The sequence below is a fragment of the Helianthus annuus genome, chromosome 8 (genome assembly GCF_002127325.2).
Source record: "Helianthus annuus cultivar XRQ/B chromosome 8, HanXRQr2.0-SUNRISE, whole genome shotgun sequence".
Classification (NCBI taxonomy): Eukaryota; Viridiplantae; Streptophyta; class Magnoliopsida; order Asterales; family Asteraceae; genus Helianthus; species Helianthus annuus.
This window is the reverse complement of record NC_035440.2, coordinates 9,520,850-9,537,383: the sequence shown is the minus strand read 5'-3', so window position 1 is coordinate 9,537,383 and position 16,534 is coordinate 9,520,850. Positions and strand designations below refer to the sequence as shown.

The following is a 16,534-nucleotide window of genomic DNA, read 5'->3' as shown; positions in this document are numbered from 1 at the left end:
TATTAAACAAAAAGTCAATAAATGCTTTTAGGAAATAAAAGCTTAGAAGGCCCGAGTTAACGGGACCTAAATTAAACTTAGTCATAAATATTCCCGAACCCGCTAAGCTAACTAGGAATGCTTGACCCGGTTAATAAAAGAGAATATGGATTGTAAATAAGTAGGTTATAATCAACTTAATAACTAACGAAACATGAAGGACCAAAGTTGGATAATTGGAAACAAGGTTTATTTACTAAAAACAAAAAAAAAAAATATAATAAAAACACACCACACCTAGTGTGTGCGTGTGTGAGGTCGACCAGGAGAAAGCTCAGGGAGCTCAAACCCTAACTTCCACAACTTGATCAAATTGAAGCCCAAATCAAGAGCCAAATCACTGCATGAACACAAATTCGTGATCACCTAATCATGGGGAATACAAGGTATGTTGAAATATATGATTTGGTGATACCTTGAGATTATGATGAACAATCATAATCGAAATTCTGGAATGAATCTTGAATCTATGAGTGTTATTGTGATTATATCTTGGTGTAGAAACAAACCCTAGTAGAAAATTTGATGAATTGTTGTTAAAACTAGGGAATTGGTAATTACCCTATATTGTGATAAGTGGGTTTTATGTTAATATGATGAACACTCATGTTAGAATGTAAGATTGATGAATATTGAGATGATGATATAAGTTCTTGATGTAGTTCATGAACACTAGACTTAGAGGTTTGAATGTGTTGATGTAAATCTTGGTGAAGATGACTAGTTAGGAACTAGTTAGTAAATATGTAAAAGTCATGCACATGAGGTGTTTGTTAAAATGCCTAAATGAGAACTAAGTATTGATAATGTGCCTAATTGAGTCTTGTGAACTTGATAGTGCAATCATATGTGTTAATTGGTGATTTGACTTTTAAATAGTCAAACCGACCATTAATAAGATCAAATGGTGATTTTGATAGAAAATATGTAAGATGGCATAGTCATAATTAATGATGACTAATATAACCGTCTTACGAATTATGATGATAGTTTGACGCTTGACAAGCTAGGTGGAAGCTTGGAGTGAAAGCGGGTCAAACAAGTCAAGCATGGAAGAAAAGCGTAGCTCGGATGCAAGGTAAGTGAAACTTACATAAATGTGTAGATTACTTGTTCATTCTATACATTATAGATGCAATAATGCTAGTATTGAAAATATGGATTTCCGGCGTGATTGATATGAGCCGGAACATATAAAGATGATAAAAACCATGGTTTATGGCAAAAAGGGGATTCGGTAATGAAATCCGGGACGGGATGGATGTATGAATTAGAAGTCAAAAACCACGTTTTTGATTTAATAGGCAACGTTGGGCATATAGGCCGAACGGGTCAAATGGTGGTGATAACACTATTTGACAATATCGACTAATGCGATTGTCAAGTCTTGTGTTAACAGGAGCGATTAGCGATTCAGTTAATTTCGCCCACACTATGTGTGATGATAAAAGCAAGGTATAAATTGGGTCTATATGTTGACCCTAGCCAGGTACGTATGCATACGATTATAGTTAACATACAAACTTGGTCAAATATGTAGTGAAAGCCCCTCGTAGTAGATGAGGGGCTAATGTCGACTAAAATGCCCTTGAAGGGTAAGTGGAGCAAACAACTTATAAAGGTTGTTTAGGAACTTATCTTACGATTTTGTAACCTTTAGACGCGCATGAAAGTTGTAGACATAAATTTTCAAGAGTTAAATGCTTAAATTGTGTGTTGCCGCAAAATAACACATCCGTAGGATTAAACTCGGAATAAATAGTCCATTTCGTTAAATCCACCACATTCATAGTTGTGGTGGAAGACTAGCTAATAACAGATTGGTGGAACTATGAGGTACATGAGAAATGAGCACCGTCCGTGCTAAAATGGTCGTAAATACCCTTAACGGGTCAAAATAAGATTTTAAACGAAAACGGGTAAATAATTGTGTAGAAACCCGTGTTCAGTACTTAATATGATTGACAATATTAGAAATTAAGGGTTCATGATGAATGGAGGTCAAACAAACATGTTTGTTTGATAATCACATAGTCGGGTCGAAAATTGTTGAAAAGATAATAAGCCGAAGGCTTAAAAGTCTCAATTTTATTTAATCCGGATGTCAGATCTTAACTCCATATAATGGAGAATTAAATTACAAACATGTAGGAAGAAACGGTAGGTCAAACGGATAAGCGGTTTGAAAGATACGAAAGATTTCGTGTCAAATTACGGCAAAATGGAAAGGCTGAACCCAGTGTCCACCGTAAATTACGGTCCCACCGTAATTTACGGTGGAGATGATTTGTTTACGGTGAAGGTCTACTGTTTTACGGTAGAAAAGCTTGAACCCAGGTGCCACCGTAAATTACGGTCCCACCGTAATTTACGGTGGAGATATTTTTTTATATATTTTGTTTTTCATTTGAAAATCAATTGTTTTCCCGGACATCGTTCGGACATGATTTAAACCCCGTATGACTAAAGCATTTCATGTTTATGAAATGTAGGTACACCTTGGATGCCGGAAGACGATCAAGCTCAGCGAAGAACCGAACACGATAATGATACACGCTTCCGCATTTTGCTACGTTGAAATTTTTAAACAACGAATTCGATCACGTTATGTAGAATAACTTATGATTTATTAAAAGTTTTAATAAACCCGTATTTCCAAATGTTTATGTAATCTTAATTACATGATTGTTTTACGTAAAATTTACGTTAAACCTTGAACTAAAAGACCGGGTGTTACAAGTTGGTATCAGAGCCTTGGTTTAAGAGATTCGAGTATGGTGGGGAGGAACCATGCTTGGACTTAAACCTTATGCTCTTGACAAAGAATAGTGTTCGGTTCGAGGCTTGATCGCAAATCCGGTAAGTACAAGTACGTGAATAGTTAGTATGCTAAAGTGTTGTAAACAACACATAGGGCTATCGTGTGATACGCGTTACCCCAATTAAAATGATTGAAATAGTTGACGAAAATACGCGCGTTGACGCGTATAGTAGAAAAAGCCTTGTATCATAATACGGGCGATTATCGAGGTTGACGTTACTAACTTTTGTGAATGTTTTAATTGAAGGACACTCGCGTTTGAAGACGACGAGAGTCAAACGAATTGTGGATATGATGATGGAACGGTCCGAAGTATGACAAGAGGAGTATACTCACCGAGGACTAAATCGCGTAATGACCGCGAACAAAGTTAATGGCAAAGAACGCCCGTCGGGGAAAACAGTACCAGGTGCACATTTTAAATAATAGCATAAATAGTAATATGCAACAATAAGTAGGAACTTAAAAGTTGCATATGTAAAATTAAAAACTTGGAAAGACCTGAATAGGAAACCTATCCGGGATATTGTTTCCAAGAAAAACAGATAGAGGTATTACTTACATAGGGCGTGATGTGAAAACTGTAAAAAGGTCATGCGTGCCATGTGTTAAACGCTTACTCTGGCCAAGTAAGTAGCGGCATATGTTACCATGAACTTCTTATGGCGGACACGTTTTACATCCGATGTAGTAAGGGCAGGGTGAATGGGACTAATTAAAAAGTGCCCAAATGAATCAGATAAACAAAATATTTGATAATAATGTAAACGCACAACCAAGTGACGGGAGCGTATTACATTAGGATAATGAGCCCGAGTGAAGGGACAAACAAGCATGTAAAATGATTTAGACAAGTATTGGGAGGGAGTGTACTTACACTCGAACCCAGAAAACATCAAGCATGTAAAATGATTTAGACAAGTATTGGGAGGGAGTGTACTTACACTCGAACCCAGAAAACATCAAGCATGTAAAATGATTTAGACAAGTATTGGGAGGGAGTGTACTTACACTCGAACCCAGAAAACATCAAGCTATTGGGAGGGAGTGTACTTACACTCGAACCCAGAAAACATCAAACTATTGGGAGGGAGTGTACTTACACTCGAACCCAGAAAACATCAAGCTATTGGGAGGGAGTGTACTTACACTCGAACCCAGAAAACATCAAGCTATTGGGAGGGAGTGTACTTACACTCGAACCCAGAAAACATCAAGCATATAAAACGATTTAGACAAATATTGGGAGGGAGTGATACTTACACTCGAACCCGAAGAATATAAACATGTAAAATGATCAAGATATGCATTAGGAGGTAGTGTACTTACACTCGAACCCGAAGAATACAAATAAGACTCTTAACAGGCCGATTTTGTAAAACACCAAATTTGAGAACGAAGTAGGAATATAAAAGTAAAACGAAGTCATAATACATACCGTAAGGGTTGCAATAATAACGACTTCGGTAAAACACCCAGTTGGTGGGTAAGGATTTAAACACATGCGCAGACTGAGAAACAGGAACGCGAAATAGAAAGTCAAAAGACTCGGAATATGAGTCATGACTAAAAGATGATAAGAATCTTCGCAAATATAAATTTTGGTAATTGCGTTCAACCATTTCAAAGTTGGACGGGTCAAATAAAGAACGAAGTCTGACATTCATAGGTGATGAAAATTCACCTAAAATGAGTCAAACGAGTCAATTAAGGAAAAATGGAGGGGCCAAAATGACCGACGGGTCATGAACTAAAGCAAAGGGATCATAAGGGCCTCGTCTTAAAGAGACGAAAGCTTAAGAAAATAGCCTACGAGGTTAGGTGAAAGAACCTACAGGTCAATAGCGTAGGGTGAGGGAACTTGTTACGATCCCTCGCGTAAAACGAGAACGAAAAACAATAAATTAGGGGTTGTCAGTTCCCTTGACATGAGTAATTGACATAGTTAAGAGAAAAACGTTAGACTAAAATTCAGATTTAGTAAGAAATAATATTTTTATAAATATAAATTCTGACAGGAATTTGAATAGTAATCATAAAGGGTTCAAGTCTTGACGCTGATAGGCGCAAGACGATATATTCGAAAAATGATCTTTTTGAAGATGAAAGGTTGATATAAATTAAACATGCGTGACACGATCACGGTCAAGAAATGCAATGTGAAGTGGAATCACACTATAACCAAACGAGCGGTAAAGGTCATTTAAGTAATCTGGTTGCTTGTAAGCGGTAGATTCGGTATAACTAAACCGAATAAATGAATTTGAAAACAAATAGAAAATTGTTGCTAAAAGTGAAAGATTTCACTAAAGACCTTTAAACGGTTCAAAGTAACGGATTCATAAAGAATTCGATAGTATATGAAAGCGATGGAAATCGCTAAGTTAACTAAACTAGTAGAAATAACGGAATTACGTTATTTCGAAGTTACACTATGTCGTATGAGATATGAAGACAATTAGTAACTAAAAGATATTACCGTACTTTTCGGGTAATACTAACGATTGGTTAAGAAGTATAGGCAATGTTTAAAAGACCTCTCGGCTCAAATACATTGAGTTTAAACTCAATGAATTATGTAAGAACAGGTTTCGAGGACGAAACCTCTCTAAGGGGGGTAGACTTGTAACACCCCGAAAACGGGTTTGGTAATCAAACTCCGTTAATACTAAAAGACGGGTAAAGTACCGTCAGTGGTAAAATTTAACCGGTAAATATTAGGATTTAAATAATTAATCCTAATATTAAACAAAAAGTCAATAAAAGCTTTTAGGAAATAAAAGCTTAGAAGGCCCGAGTTAACGGGACCTAAATTAAACTTAGTCATAAATATTCCCGAACCCGCTAAGCTAACTAGGAATGCTTGACCCGGTTAATAAAAGAGAATATGGATTGTAAATAAGTAGGTTATAATCAACTTAATAACTAACGAAACATGAAGGACCAAAGTTGGATAATTGGAAACAAGGTTTATTTACTAAAAACAAAAAAAAAATATAATAAAAACACACCACACCTAGTGTGTGCGTGTGTGAGGTCGACCAGGAGAAAGCTCAGGGAGCTCAAACCCTAACTTCCACAACTTGATCAAATTGAAGCCCAAATCAAGAGCCAAATCACTGCATGAACACAAATTCGTGATCACCTAATCATGGGGAATACAAGGTATGTTGAAATATATGATTTGGTGATACCTTGAGATTATGATGAACAATCATAATCGAAATTCTGGAATGAATCTTGAATCTATGAGTGTTATTGTGATTATATCTTGGTGTAGAAACAAACCCTAGTAGAAAATTTGATGAATTGTTGTTAAAACTAGGGAATTGGTAATTACCCTATATTGTGATAAGTGGGTTTTATGTTAATATGATGAACACTCATGTTAGAATGTAAGATTGATGAATATTGAGATGATGATATAAGTTCTTGATGTAGTTCATGAACACTAGACTTAGAGGTTTGAATGTGTTGATGTAAATCTTGGTGAAGATGACTAGTTAGGAACTAGTTAGTAAATATGTAAAAGTCATGCACATGAGGTGTTTGTTAAAATGCCTAAATGAGAACTAAGTATTGATAATGTGCCTAATTGAGTCTTGTGAACTTGATAGTGCAATCATATGTGTTAATTGGTGATTTGACTTTTAAATAGTCAAACCGACCATTAATAAGATCAAATGGTGATTTTGATAGAAAATATGTAAGATGGCATAGTCATAATTAATGATGACTAATATAACCGTCTTACGAATTATGATGATAGTTTGACGCTTGACAAGCTAGGTGGAAGCTTGGAGTGAAAGCGGGTCAAACAAGTCAAGCATGGAAGAAAAGCGTAGCTCGGATGCAAGGTAAGTGAAACTTACATAAATGTGTAGATTACTTGTTCATTCTATACGTTATAGATGCAATAATGCTAGTATTGAAAATATGGATTTCCGGCGTGATTGATACGAGCCGGAACATATAAAGATGATAAAAACCATGGTTTATGGCAAAAAGGGGATTCGGTAATGAAATCCGGGACGGGATGGATGTATGAATTAGAAGTCAAAAACCACGTTTTTGATTTAATAGGCAACGTTGGGCATATAGGCCGAACGGGTCAAATGGTGGTGATAACACTATTTGACAATATCGACTAATGCGATTGTCAAGTCTTGTGTTAACAGGAGCGATTAGCGATTCAGTTAATTTCGCCCACACTATGTGTGATGATAAAAGCAAGGTATAAATTGGGTCTATATGTTGACCCTAGCCAGGTACATATGCATACGATTATAGTTAACATACAAACTTGGTCAAATATGTAGTGAAAGCCCCTCGTAGTAGATGAGGGGCTAATGTCGACTAAAATGCCCTTGAAGGGTAAGTGGAGCAAACAACTTATAAAGGTTGTTTAGGAACTTATCTTACGATTTTGTAACCTTTAGACGCGCATGAAAGTTGTAGACATAAATTTTCAAGAGTTAAATGCTTAAATTGTGTGTTGCCGCAAAATAACACATCCGTAGGATTAAACTCGGAATAAATAGTCCATTTCGTTAAATCCACCACATTCATAGTTGTGGTGGAAGACTAGCTAATAACAGATTGGTGGAACTATGAGGTACATGAGAAATGAGCACCGTCCGTGCTAAAATGGTCGTAAATACCCTTAACGGGTCAAAATAAGATTTTAAACGAAAACGGGTAAATAATTGTGTAGAAACCCGTGTTCAGTACTTAATATGATTGACAATATTAGAAATTAAGGGTTCATGATGAATGGAGGTCAAACAAACATGTTTGTTTGATAATCACATAGTCGGGTCGAAAATTGTTGAAAAGATAATAAGCCGAAGGCTTAAAAGTCTCAATTTTATTTAATCCGGATGTCAGATCTTAACTCCATATAATGGAGAATTAAATTACAAACATGTAGGAAGAAACGGTAGGTTAAACGGATAAGCGGTTTGAAAGATACGAAAGATTTCGTGTCAAATTACGGCAAAATGGAAAGGCTGAACCCAGTGTCCACCGTAAATTACGGTCCCACCGTAATTTACGGTGGAGATGATTTGTTTACGGTGAAGGTCTACTGTTTTACGGTAGAAAAGCTTGAACCCAGGTGCCACCGTAAATTACGGTCCCACCGTAATTTACGGTGGAGATATTTTTTTATATATTTTGTTTTTCATTTGAAAATCAATTGTTTTCCCGGACATCGTTCGGACATGATTTAAACCCCGTATGACTAAAGCATTTCATGTTTATGAAATGTAGGTACACCTTGGATGCCGGAAGATGATCAAGCTCAGCGAAGAACCGAACACGATAATGATACTGTTAGGACCGCTTTTTCCAAAATAATAGTTTACTTATATAAACAAGATTTTTCGGACAATTAAAATACCACTTTAACACTTAAAGAAATTTTTACAAAAATTGGGCATGACCCGTTTGCAAAACGGACATACCCCCTGTTTTGACATAACATACAACGTTTACATACGACCCATTTTACATAAAACCATTCCAACGAAAATAACTAATTTTCAAACCTAAAACAATTCAACAAAGTTTAACCAAGTAACAAAACAAGAACCCAAAAGCATGCATATAAGTTGCGGAAGCGCTTGGTATTATAAGGCTTGAACATGTGCTCGTTCCATATCTCCATATCGCCTATAGAGGTGCTTTACCTACATTGACATCCACAATTTAAAAAGTTAGTGATCGTCATAGAAAATCATAACCTTACGTTTTAGCTTTTTCCATATAAAACCTTCTTACTCTTAAGCATACAACAACCCAATAATTGGGTTAGGCATAACCACTCTCGTAGAGAGTTTGACATACACATTCGACCCGTGTAATTGGGTTTAGCACAAACACTCTCGTAGAGAGTTAAGCATACCGTTCGACCCATAGAATTGGGTTTAGCATAGACACTCTCGTAGAGAGTTAGGCATACACATTCAACCCGTGAAATTGGGTTTAGCATAAACACTCTCGTAGAGAGTTAAGCATACACCTTCAACCCGTGAAATTGGGTTTAGCATAACTCAATATTACTTTCGTTAACATACCCAAATCCACAAGGGATTTGTCGCTTACTTACTACATTGTCACGTTCGTTATACAAGGATAGCTTTACATTAAATTTAATATAAATGGGAAATATAATAAAGATTCGTATAAAACGAAACATACCTCGATCTTGCGCTCCTTCCGTTTTCTTGGCGCTTGTACCTTCTTCCTTTATGCCTACATTAGAACATTCGTTCACTTCATTTAGTTTGTGGTTTCATTATACTATTTCCACATAAATTCTTCTTTTAGGCATTTCATCGAACACTTGGTAAGCATCATACATAAGGCACAAGGTACAAGTTTACTAAGCATGTTCCTACTAGCTCATCACAACACAAGAATCATCTTCCTCTAAATTCATATAATTTCCATCCTAAAATCAGTTTATCTAGCATTCGAGCATCACAACAATTTCACATATCAAATAACACATGATCATAATTCTCATGAATTTCCTATTAGTAACATAATCTTTACAAAGTGGGTTTTCACTACACTTTTCATAGAACATAATTTCAAGCATGATTCCTGTTCTAAAAAGCAATCTTAACTCAGATTTATTACATTGGTTACAAGGAATCGAGATTTGGTCTAACCCCTCATTCTAAAAATCATAGATTCAGAAAATCAAGCTTACCACTTACGAAATTGAGGTTAGTTATTCAGATTTATGGACTCATGCACTAGATTATCTTGAGAATTTAGATCCAATTGCTTGTTTTTGCTTGAGCTAGGGTTTCCCCCTTCTCTCTGCTTGTTCGATCGATCCCCCACCAACACCAGTGTGTTGGTTTTTGTTATATTATTATTATTATTAAAACTTTGTCACAATCACAACTTTAGTCCCTAGGGTTATAAGTGTGGATAGTTATCACACTAGTTTTCTTTCTAGTTAACAAATACCAAAATCTTTTGACTTGGTTAATTATTACAATTTATACACCTTTAATAAAATAAGTAAATGAATAGCATATTTTGAGGTGTTACAAGTCTACCCCCCTTAAAAGAGGTTTCGTCCCCGAAACCTGATCACATAACAATTTAAGTATTGACATACCGAAAAGAAAAGGGTAGTGCTTCCTCATTTCGTCTTCAGTTTCCCATGTAAGATCCGAACCTTTTCGGTGTCGCCATTGGACCAACACTTGTTTAACAGCTTTGTTGCGGAGATTCTTCACCTTGAAGTCCTTAATGGCTATGGGTTTTTCGACATAATTTAACCCTTCGTCCAACTCGATATCATCGAGCGGTACTAGTGCTGTCTCATCCGCAAGACACTTTCTTAATTGTGACACGTGGAAGGTATTGTGAATCCCGTCTAGAGCAGGCGGTAATTCTAATCGATATGCAACCTCTCCAACCCGAGCTAAGATTTGAAACGGCCCAATGTAACGAGGACCTAACTTTCCCCGTTTGCGAAAACGGATTATACCCTTCCATGGGGACACTTTTAGCAAAACAAAATCTCCGACTTGGAATTCGATAGGACGCTTTCTCTTGTCTGCATAAGCTTTTTGCCGATCTTGAGCTGCTTTCAACCTTGTTCTAACCATTCCGATCTTTTCATTCGTTACTGTTATTAAATCACTTGGTGCAAGTTCTCTTTGCCCTACTTCACCCCAACATACGGGAGTCCTACATTTTCTCCCGTATAATAATTCGTATGGTGCCATTTGAATACCACTATGATAACTGTTATTATAAGAAAATTCGACCAGTGGCAATTGGTCGTCCCAGCTTCCCCCAAAATCTAAGGCACACGCCCTCAACATATCAATGAGTGTTTGAATGGTTCTTTCTGACTGGCCGTCAGTTTGAGGGTGGTAGGCGGTACTAATGTGCAACTTCGTACCCACACTCTCGTGGAACTTTTGCCAGTAACGAGAAGTAAATCTAGTGTCCCGATCCGAGACAATCGACACGGGCACTCCATGTCGGGATATGATCTCGTTCACGTAAATTTCTGCCATCTTTTCAGAAGAGTAAGCTTCTTTGATGGGTAAAAAGTGGGCGCTTTTTGTAAGTCGGTCTACGATTACCCATATTGTATCGTGCCCTTTCTTTGTTTTAGGAAGCTTGGTTATCAAATCCATCGTTAGTTCCTCCCATTTCCATACCGGTATCTCCAAAGGTTGTAACTTCCCGTATGGCTTTTGGTGTTCCGCTTTCACTTGGGAGCATGTTAAGCATTTCGCGACGTATTTAACTATGTCACGCTTCATACCCGGCCACCAATAGTTGGCTTTCAAGTCCCGATACATTTTTGTAGCCCCGGGATGGACCGAATATCGAGACTTATGTGCCTCGTCGAGCAAGGCAGCCTTAACTTCACAGAATCGTGGGATCCAAATTCGGCCGAACCGTGTCTTAAGCCCGGTCGAATTCTCTTCTAGATCATCGATCACACCTTTTAATCTTTCCCTCTTCAGGTCTTCCGCTCCGAGCGACTTCATTTGGGATTCGCGGATCGCCTCGAGTAATCGTGGCGTAACTATCATCTTCATGGATTTCACTCTTATGGGAGATGGATACTCTTTACGGCTTAACGCATCGGCTACTACATTTGCCTTTCCTGGGTGGTAGAGGATATCACAATCATAATCCTTGATAAGTTCCAGCCATCTCCGCTGCCTCATATTGAGGTCTCTCTGTTCGAAGAAATATTTAAGGCTTTTGTGGTCCGAGTAGATGGTGCATTTTGCCCCATATAGATAATGCCTCCAAATCTTTAATGCAAACACTACCGCCGCTAATTCCAAGTCGTGTGTGGGGTAGTTCACCTCATGAGGCTTCAATTGTCGCGAAGCATAAGCGATAACTCTCCCTCTTTGCATTAGAACACAACCCAATCCTTGGTGTGAAGCGTCTGAATAGACCACCAGGTCTTCGGTTCCGTCTGGTAGTGTTAAGATCGGGGGACTTGATAGTTTCTCTTTTAACATTCGAAAAGCTTCCTCCTGTTCTTTCTCCCATACAAACTTCTCTTTCTTTCTTGTCAATTTTGTTAAGGGCAAGGCTATCTTGGAAAAATCTTGTATGAATCTTCTGTAATATCCCGCAAGACCCAGAAAACTTCTTATCTCTGTCGGGTTTTTCGGAGAAACCCACTTCATTACAGCATCAATCTTTGAAGGATCAACCAAAACACCCTCCGAATTTATTACGTGCCCCAGAAACTGCACTTCCCTAAGCCAAAAGGCGCATTTTGAAAATTTTGCGTAGAGCTTCTCCTTACGGAGAACTTCAAGTACTTCACGCAAGTGTACTGCATGTTCATCTTTGCTTCGTGAATAAACCAGAATATCATCTATGAATACAATCACAGACCTATCCAACATGGGTCGGCATACACGGTTCATAAGGTCCATAAAAGCCGCCGGCGCATTTGTTAACCCGAAGGACATAACTAAAAATTCATAATGTCCGTAACGGGTTCTAAATGCGGTCTTTGGAATGTCTTCTTCTCGTACTCTAACCTGATGGTACCCCGATCGCAGATCTATCTTGGAGAACCAACTCGCCCCTTGTAACTGATAAAAAAGGTCGTCAATTCTAGGTAAAGGGTAGCGGTTCTTTATGGTTAGCTTATTTAACTCCCTATAGTCGATGCACATGCGCATCGACCCGTCTTTCTTCTTAACAAATAAGACGGGCGCTCCCCAAGGCGACACACTTGGGCGTATAAAGCCCTTGTCTAGGAGGTCTTGTATTTGTGTCATTAATTCCCGCATTTCCGTGGGAGCTAATCTATAGGGAGCCTTCGCGACCGGTTTCGCACCCGGATTCAATTCGATATTGAATTCCACTTCTCGCTCGGGAGGGAGTCCCGGCAATTCTTCCGGGAATACATCTGGAAATTCGTTCACAACTTCAACATCTTCAAGCTTTGGGAAGCTTTGTTGAGTATTTACTACGTAAGCTAAGTATGCTCTACTCCCATTGAGCACGTACTTAGTGGCTTGAACGAGAGTACATAGCTTCGCTTCCATCTTTCTTTCGCCTTGTACATTTAATCGTCTTCCACTTGGAGTTTGGAGAAGTATAGATTTGGTTTCACATTTTATCTCTGCATGGTTTTGAGACATCCAATCCATACCCACTATTACTTTGAATTCCCCCAAGATCATGGGAATAAGATCAATAGCAAACTCCTCATCCTCAATGGTCAATTTGCAATTTTTACATATTTCGTGCAACAAGTAACTTTTACTATCTGCTATCTCTACTTCTAAGGGCATCGACATTCGTTCAATCTTAAAGGATGGATGTTGAGCAATTTCACTAGAGATAAACGACATGGTAGCTCCGGTGTCAAACAAAACGTAAACCGGTATAGAATTTATTAGAAAAATACCTGAGACCACATTTGGCTAGGACTTGGCTTCTTCAGATGTGATCTGAAACATTCTCCCCTTTTGCCCTAGAACCCTCTTGCTTCTTATCTTCTTTCTTTGACCCTTGTTGAAGCTTTGGACATTCCGACTTGATATGCCCTTTTTCGAAACAGTTGAAACAAGTCTTTGGGTTGTCCGGGCATTGATAGGACGAATGCCCCTCCTTACCGCATTTAAAGCACCCCTTCTTACCTAGCAAACATTCTCCGGTATGGAGCTTTCCACACGTCTTGCATGGTGTAATCCCACCTTTCGACTTACCCTTTCTTCCTTGATCCTGAAACTTCCCCTTTTTGGATGGACTAAAACTTGCACCTTTTTCACTCGGCCTCTTTTCACCTCGCTCCTCTTGCCTTTTAATTTCGATCTCTCTATCCCTTGCTAAATCAATGAGCTCTTCAAGAGTTTCACATTTTGAGGGAGTGATGAACTCTCTAACTTCTGCCTTTAACACGCCATAAAAACGACTTATCTTCATCCTCTCGGTTGTTACCAATTCTCCACAGAACTTCATCTTATCCATAAAATTGTTTGCTATTTCATTCACTGATTCGTTTTTCTGCCGGAGGCGTAAGAAATCCTCCTGAATCTTGTCGATAGCCGACTGAGGACAATGATATCTCATGAAGGGCCCCTTAAACTCCTGCCAAGTCATAACTTGCAGTCTGTCTTCGCCTACCTCCTTGCTGTGAGCATCCCACCAATCCTTCGCCTGATGGGTTAGTAAACCGGTAGCGAACATCACTTGATCCTCCTTATCACACCGACTTCGTATAAAGACCGCCTCTATGTTCGAGATCCATCTTTGACATTCAACAGGATCTATTTTACCGTCATACGTCGTCGGATGGCATGCCATAAAATCCTTATAAGTGCACCTTCGTTCCTTACCTCTACTCTTGGATCCTTCGATTAATTCCTTCAACTCTTCGAACTTACTAGTCATCATAGCATCCACAACCCCCAGAACTCGGCTTTCTACTTCTTGAGCCAACCGTGGAAGATTGGCTTGTATAACCCCTTCCGCTACTTCTGTAACTCTGTTCTCGAATGCTTCTTGTCTAGCCACATCATTGTTATCATCATTATCATCGTTAATATTTCTTGCATCAGCCATCTACACAATGTTAATATTTCGTTTAATACAATTTAATCATTCAGCATATCTTTAATCATTGATCATCATTCATTTAATCCATTTCATCTCATTTGCTTCGTTTCTTTTGATTCTTACGAATCCATTCTCGTTGTGTTCGCTAATAGTGATTACACACACTTGTTAAACCTTATATGGACACAACGTACCCAAGAAATAAGCTTTCGAACAAACCGGTAACACAAAACATGAAAAACAAACAATTTCAGCGTTTCGGCATTGGGTAAGCCGTCGGCGACGGCTATGTGCCCGTCGGCGACGGGTTCGTATAATGGCCGTCGGACAAAATCACCCGTCGGCAGGGTGTTAAGGCGTCGGGTGAGGGTATAGCGTCGGCGACGGGTGTCTGGCCATCGGCGACGGCCAGCCGTTTGCTTATCCGCTGCAGCTCAGTTTCTTGGCTGTTCCGACTGTTTTCCGGGTCTGTTTTCAGCTTCCCGGGTCCCGGTATTTCTCATTTAACCCATCTTAACATTTCTCAACATAATAAACCTCAATTCTTTAACCGTAGCGCATAATACATGAACATATTAAACAAACGTTTAAAAATTTTTTTACCTCCTTGGCGATCTTGGAGCGAGCACATTTGCACGAGCCATTGGTTTGAGTTCGGACACTAAGACTCTTGCCGAATCTCTCAAACCTTGGCTCTGATACCAACTTGTTAGGACCGCTTTTTCCAAAATAATAGTTTACTTATATAAACAAGATTTTTCGGACAATTAAAATACCACTTTAACACTTAAAGAAATTTTTACAAAAATTGGGCATGACCCGTTTTCAAAACGGACATACCCCCTGTTTTGACATAACATACAACATTTACATACGACCCATTTTACATAAAACCATTCCAACGAAAATAACTAATTTTCAAACCTAAAACAATTCAACAAAGTTTAACCAAGTAACAAAACAAGAACCCAAAAGCATGCATATAAGTTGCGGAAGCGCTTGGTATTATAAGGCTTGAACATGTGCTCGTTCCATATCTCCATATCGCCTATAGAGGTGCTTTACCTACATTGACATCCACAATTTAAAAAGTTAGTGATCGTCATAGAAAATCATAACCTTACGTTTTAGCTTTTTCCATATAAAACCTTCTTACTCTTAAGCATACAACAACCCAATAATTGGGTTAGGCATAACCACTCTCGTAGAGAGTTTGACATACACATTCGACCCGTGTAATTGGGTTTAGCACAAACACTCTCGTAGAGAGTTAAGCATACCGTTCGACCCATAGAATTGGGTTTAGCATAGACACTCTCGTAGAGAGTTAGGCATACACATTCAACCCGTGAAATTGGGTTTAGCATAAACACTCTCGTAGAGAGTTAAGCATACACCTTCAACCCGTGAAATTGGGTTTAGCATAACTCAATATTACTTTCGTTAACATACCCAAATCCACAAGGGATTTGTCGCTTACTTACTACATTGTCACGTTCGTTATACAAGGATAGCTTTACATTAAATTTAATATAAATGGGAAATATAATAAAGATTCGTATAAAACGAAACATACCTCGATCTTGCGCTCCTTCCGTTTTCTTGGCGCTTGTACCTTCTTCCTTTATGCCTACATTAGAACATTCGTTCACTTCATTTAGTTTGTGGTTTCATTATACTATTTCCACATAAATTCTTCTTTTAGGCATTTCATCGAACACTTGGTAAGCATCATACATAAGGCACAAGGTACAAGTTTACTAAGCATGTTCCTACTAGCTCATCACAACACAAGAATCATCTTCCTCTAAATTCATATAATTTCCATCCTAAAATCAGTTTATCTAGCATTCGAGCATCACAACAATTTCACATATCAAATAACACATGATCATAATTCTCATGAATTTCCTATTAGTAACATAATCTTTACAAAGTGGGTTTTCACTACACTTTTCATAGAACATAATTTCAAGCATGATTCCTGTTCTAAAAAGCAATCTTAACTCAGATTTATTACATTGGTTACAAGGAATCGAGATTTGGTCTAACCCCTCATTCTAAAAATCATAGATTCAGAAAATCAAG

General features: G+C 38.2%; 1 protein-coding gene across 1 annotated transcript; it reads right to left on the bottom strand.

Annotated features, from left to right (window-relative positions):
* Positions 1-13,327: 13,327 nt before the first annotated feature.
* LOC110869526 lies at positions 13,328-14,452 on the bottom strand. Its single transcript, XM_022118768.1, has one exon. The coding sequence runs from the start codon at positions 14,450-14,452 to the stop codon at positions 13,328-13,330; it is 1,125 nt and encodes a 374-aa protein (XP_021974460.1).
* Positions 14,453-16,534: the final 2,082 nt, after the last annotated feature.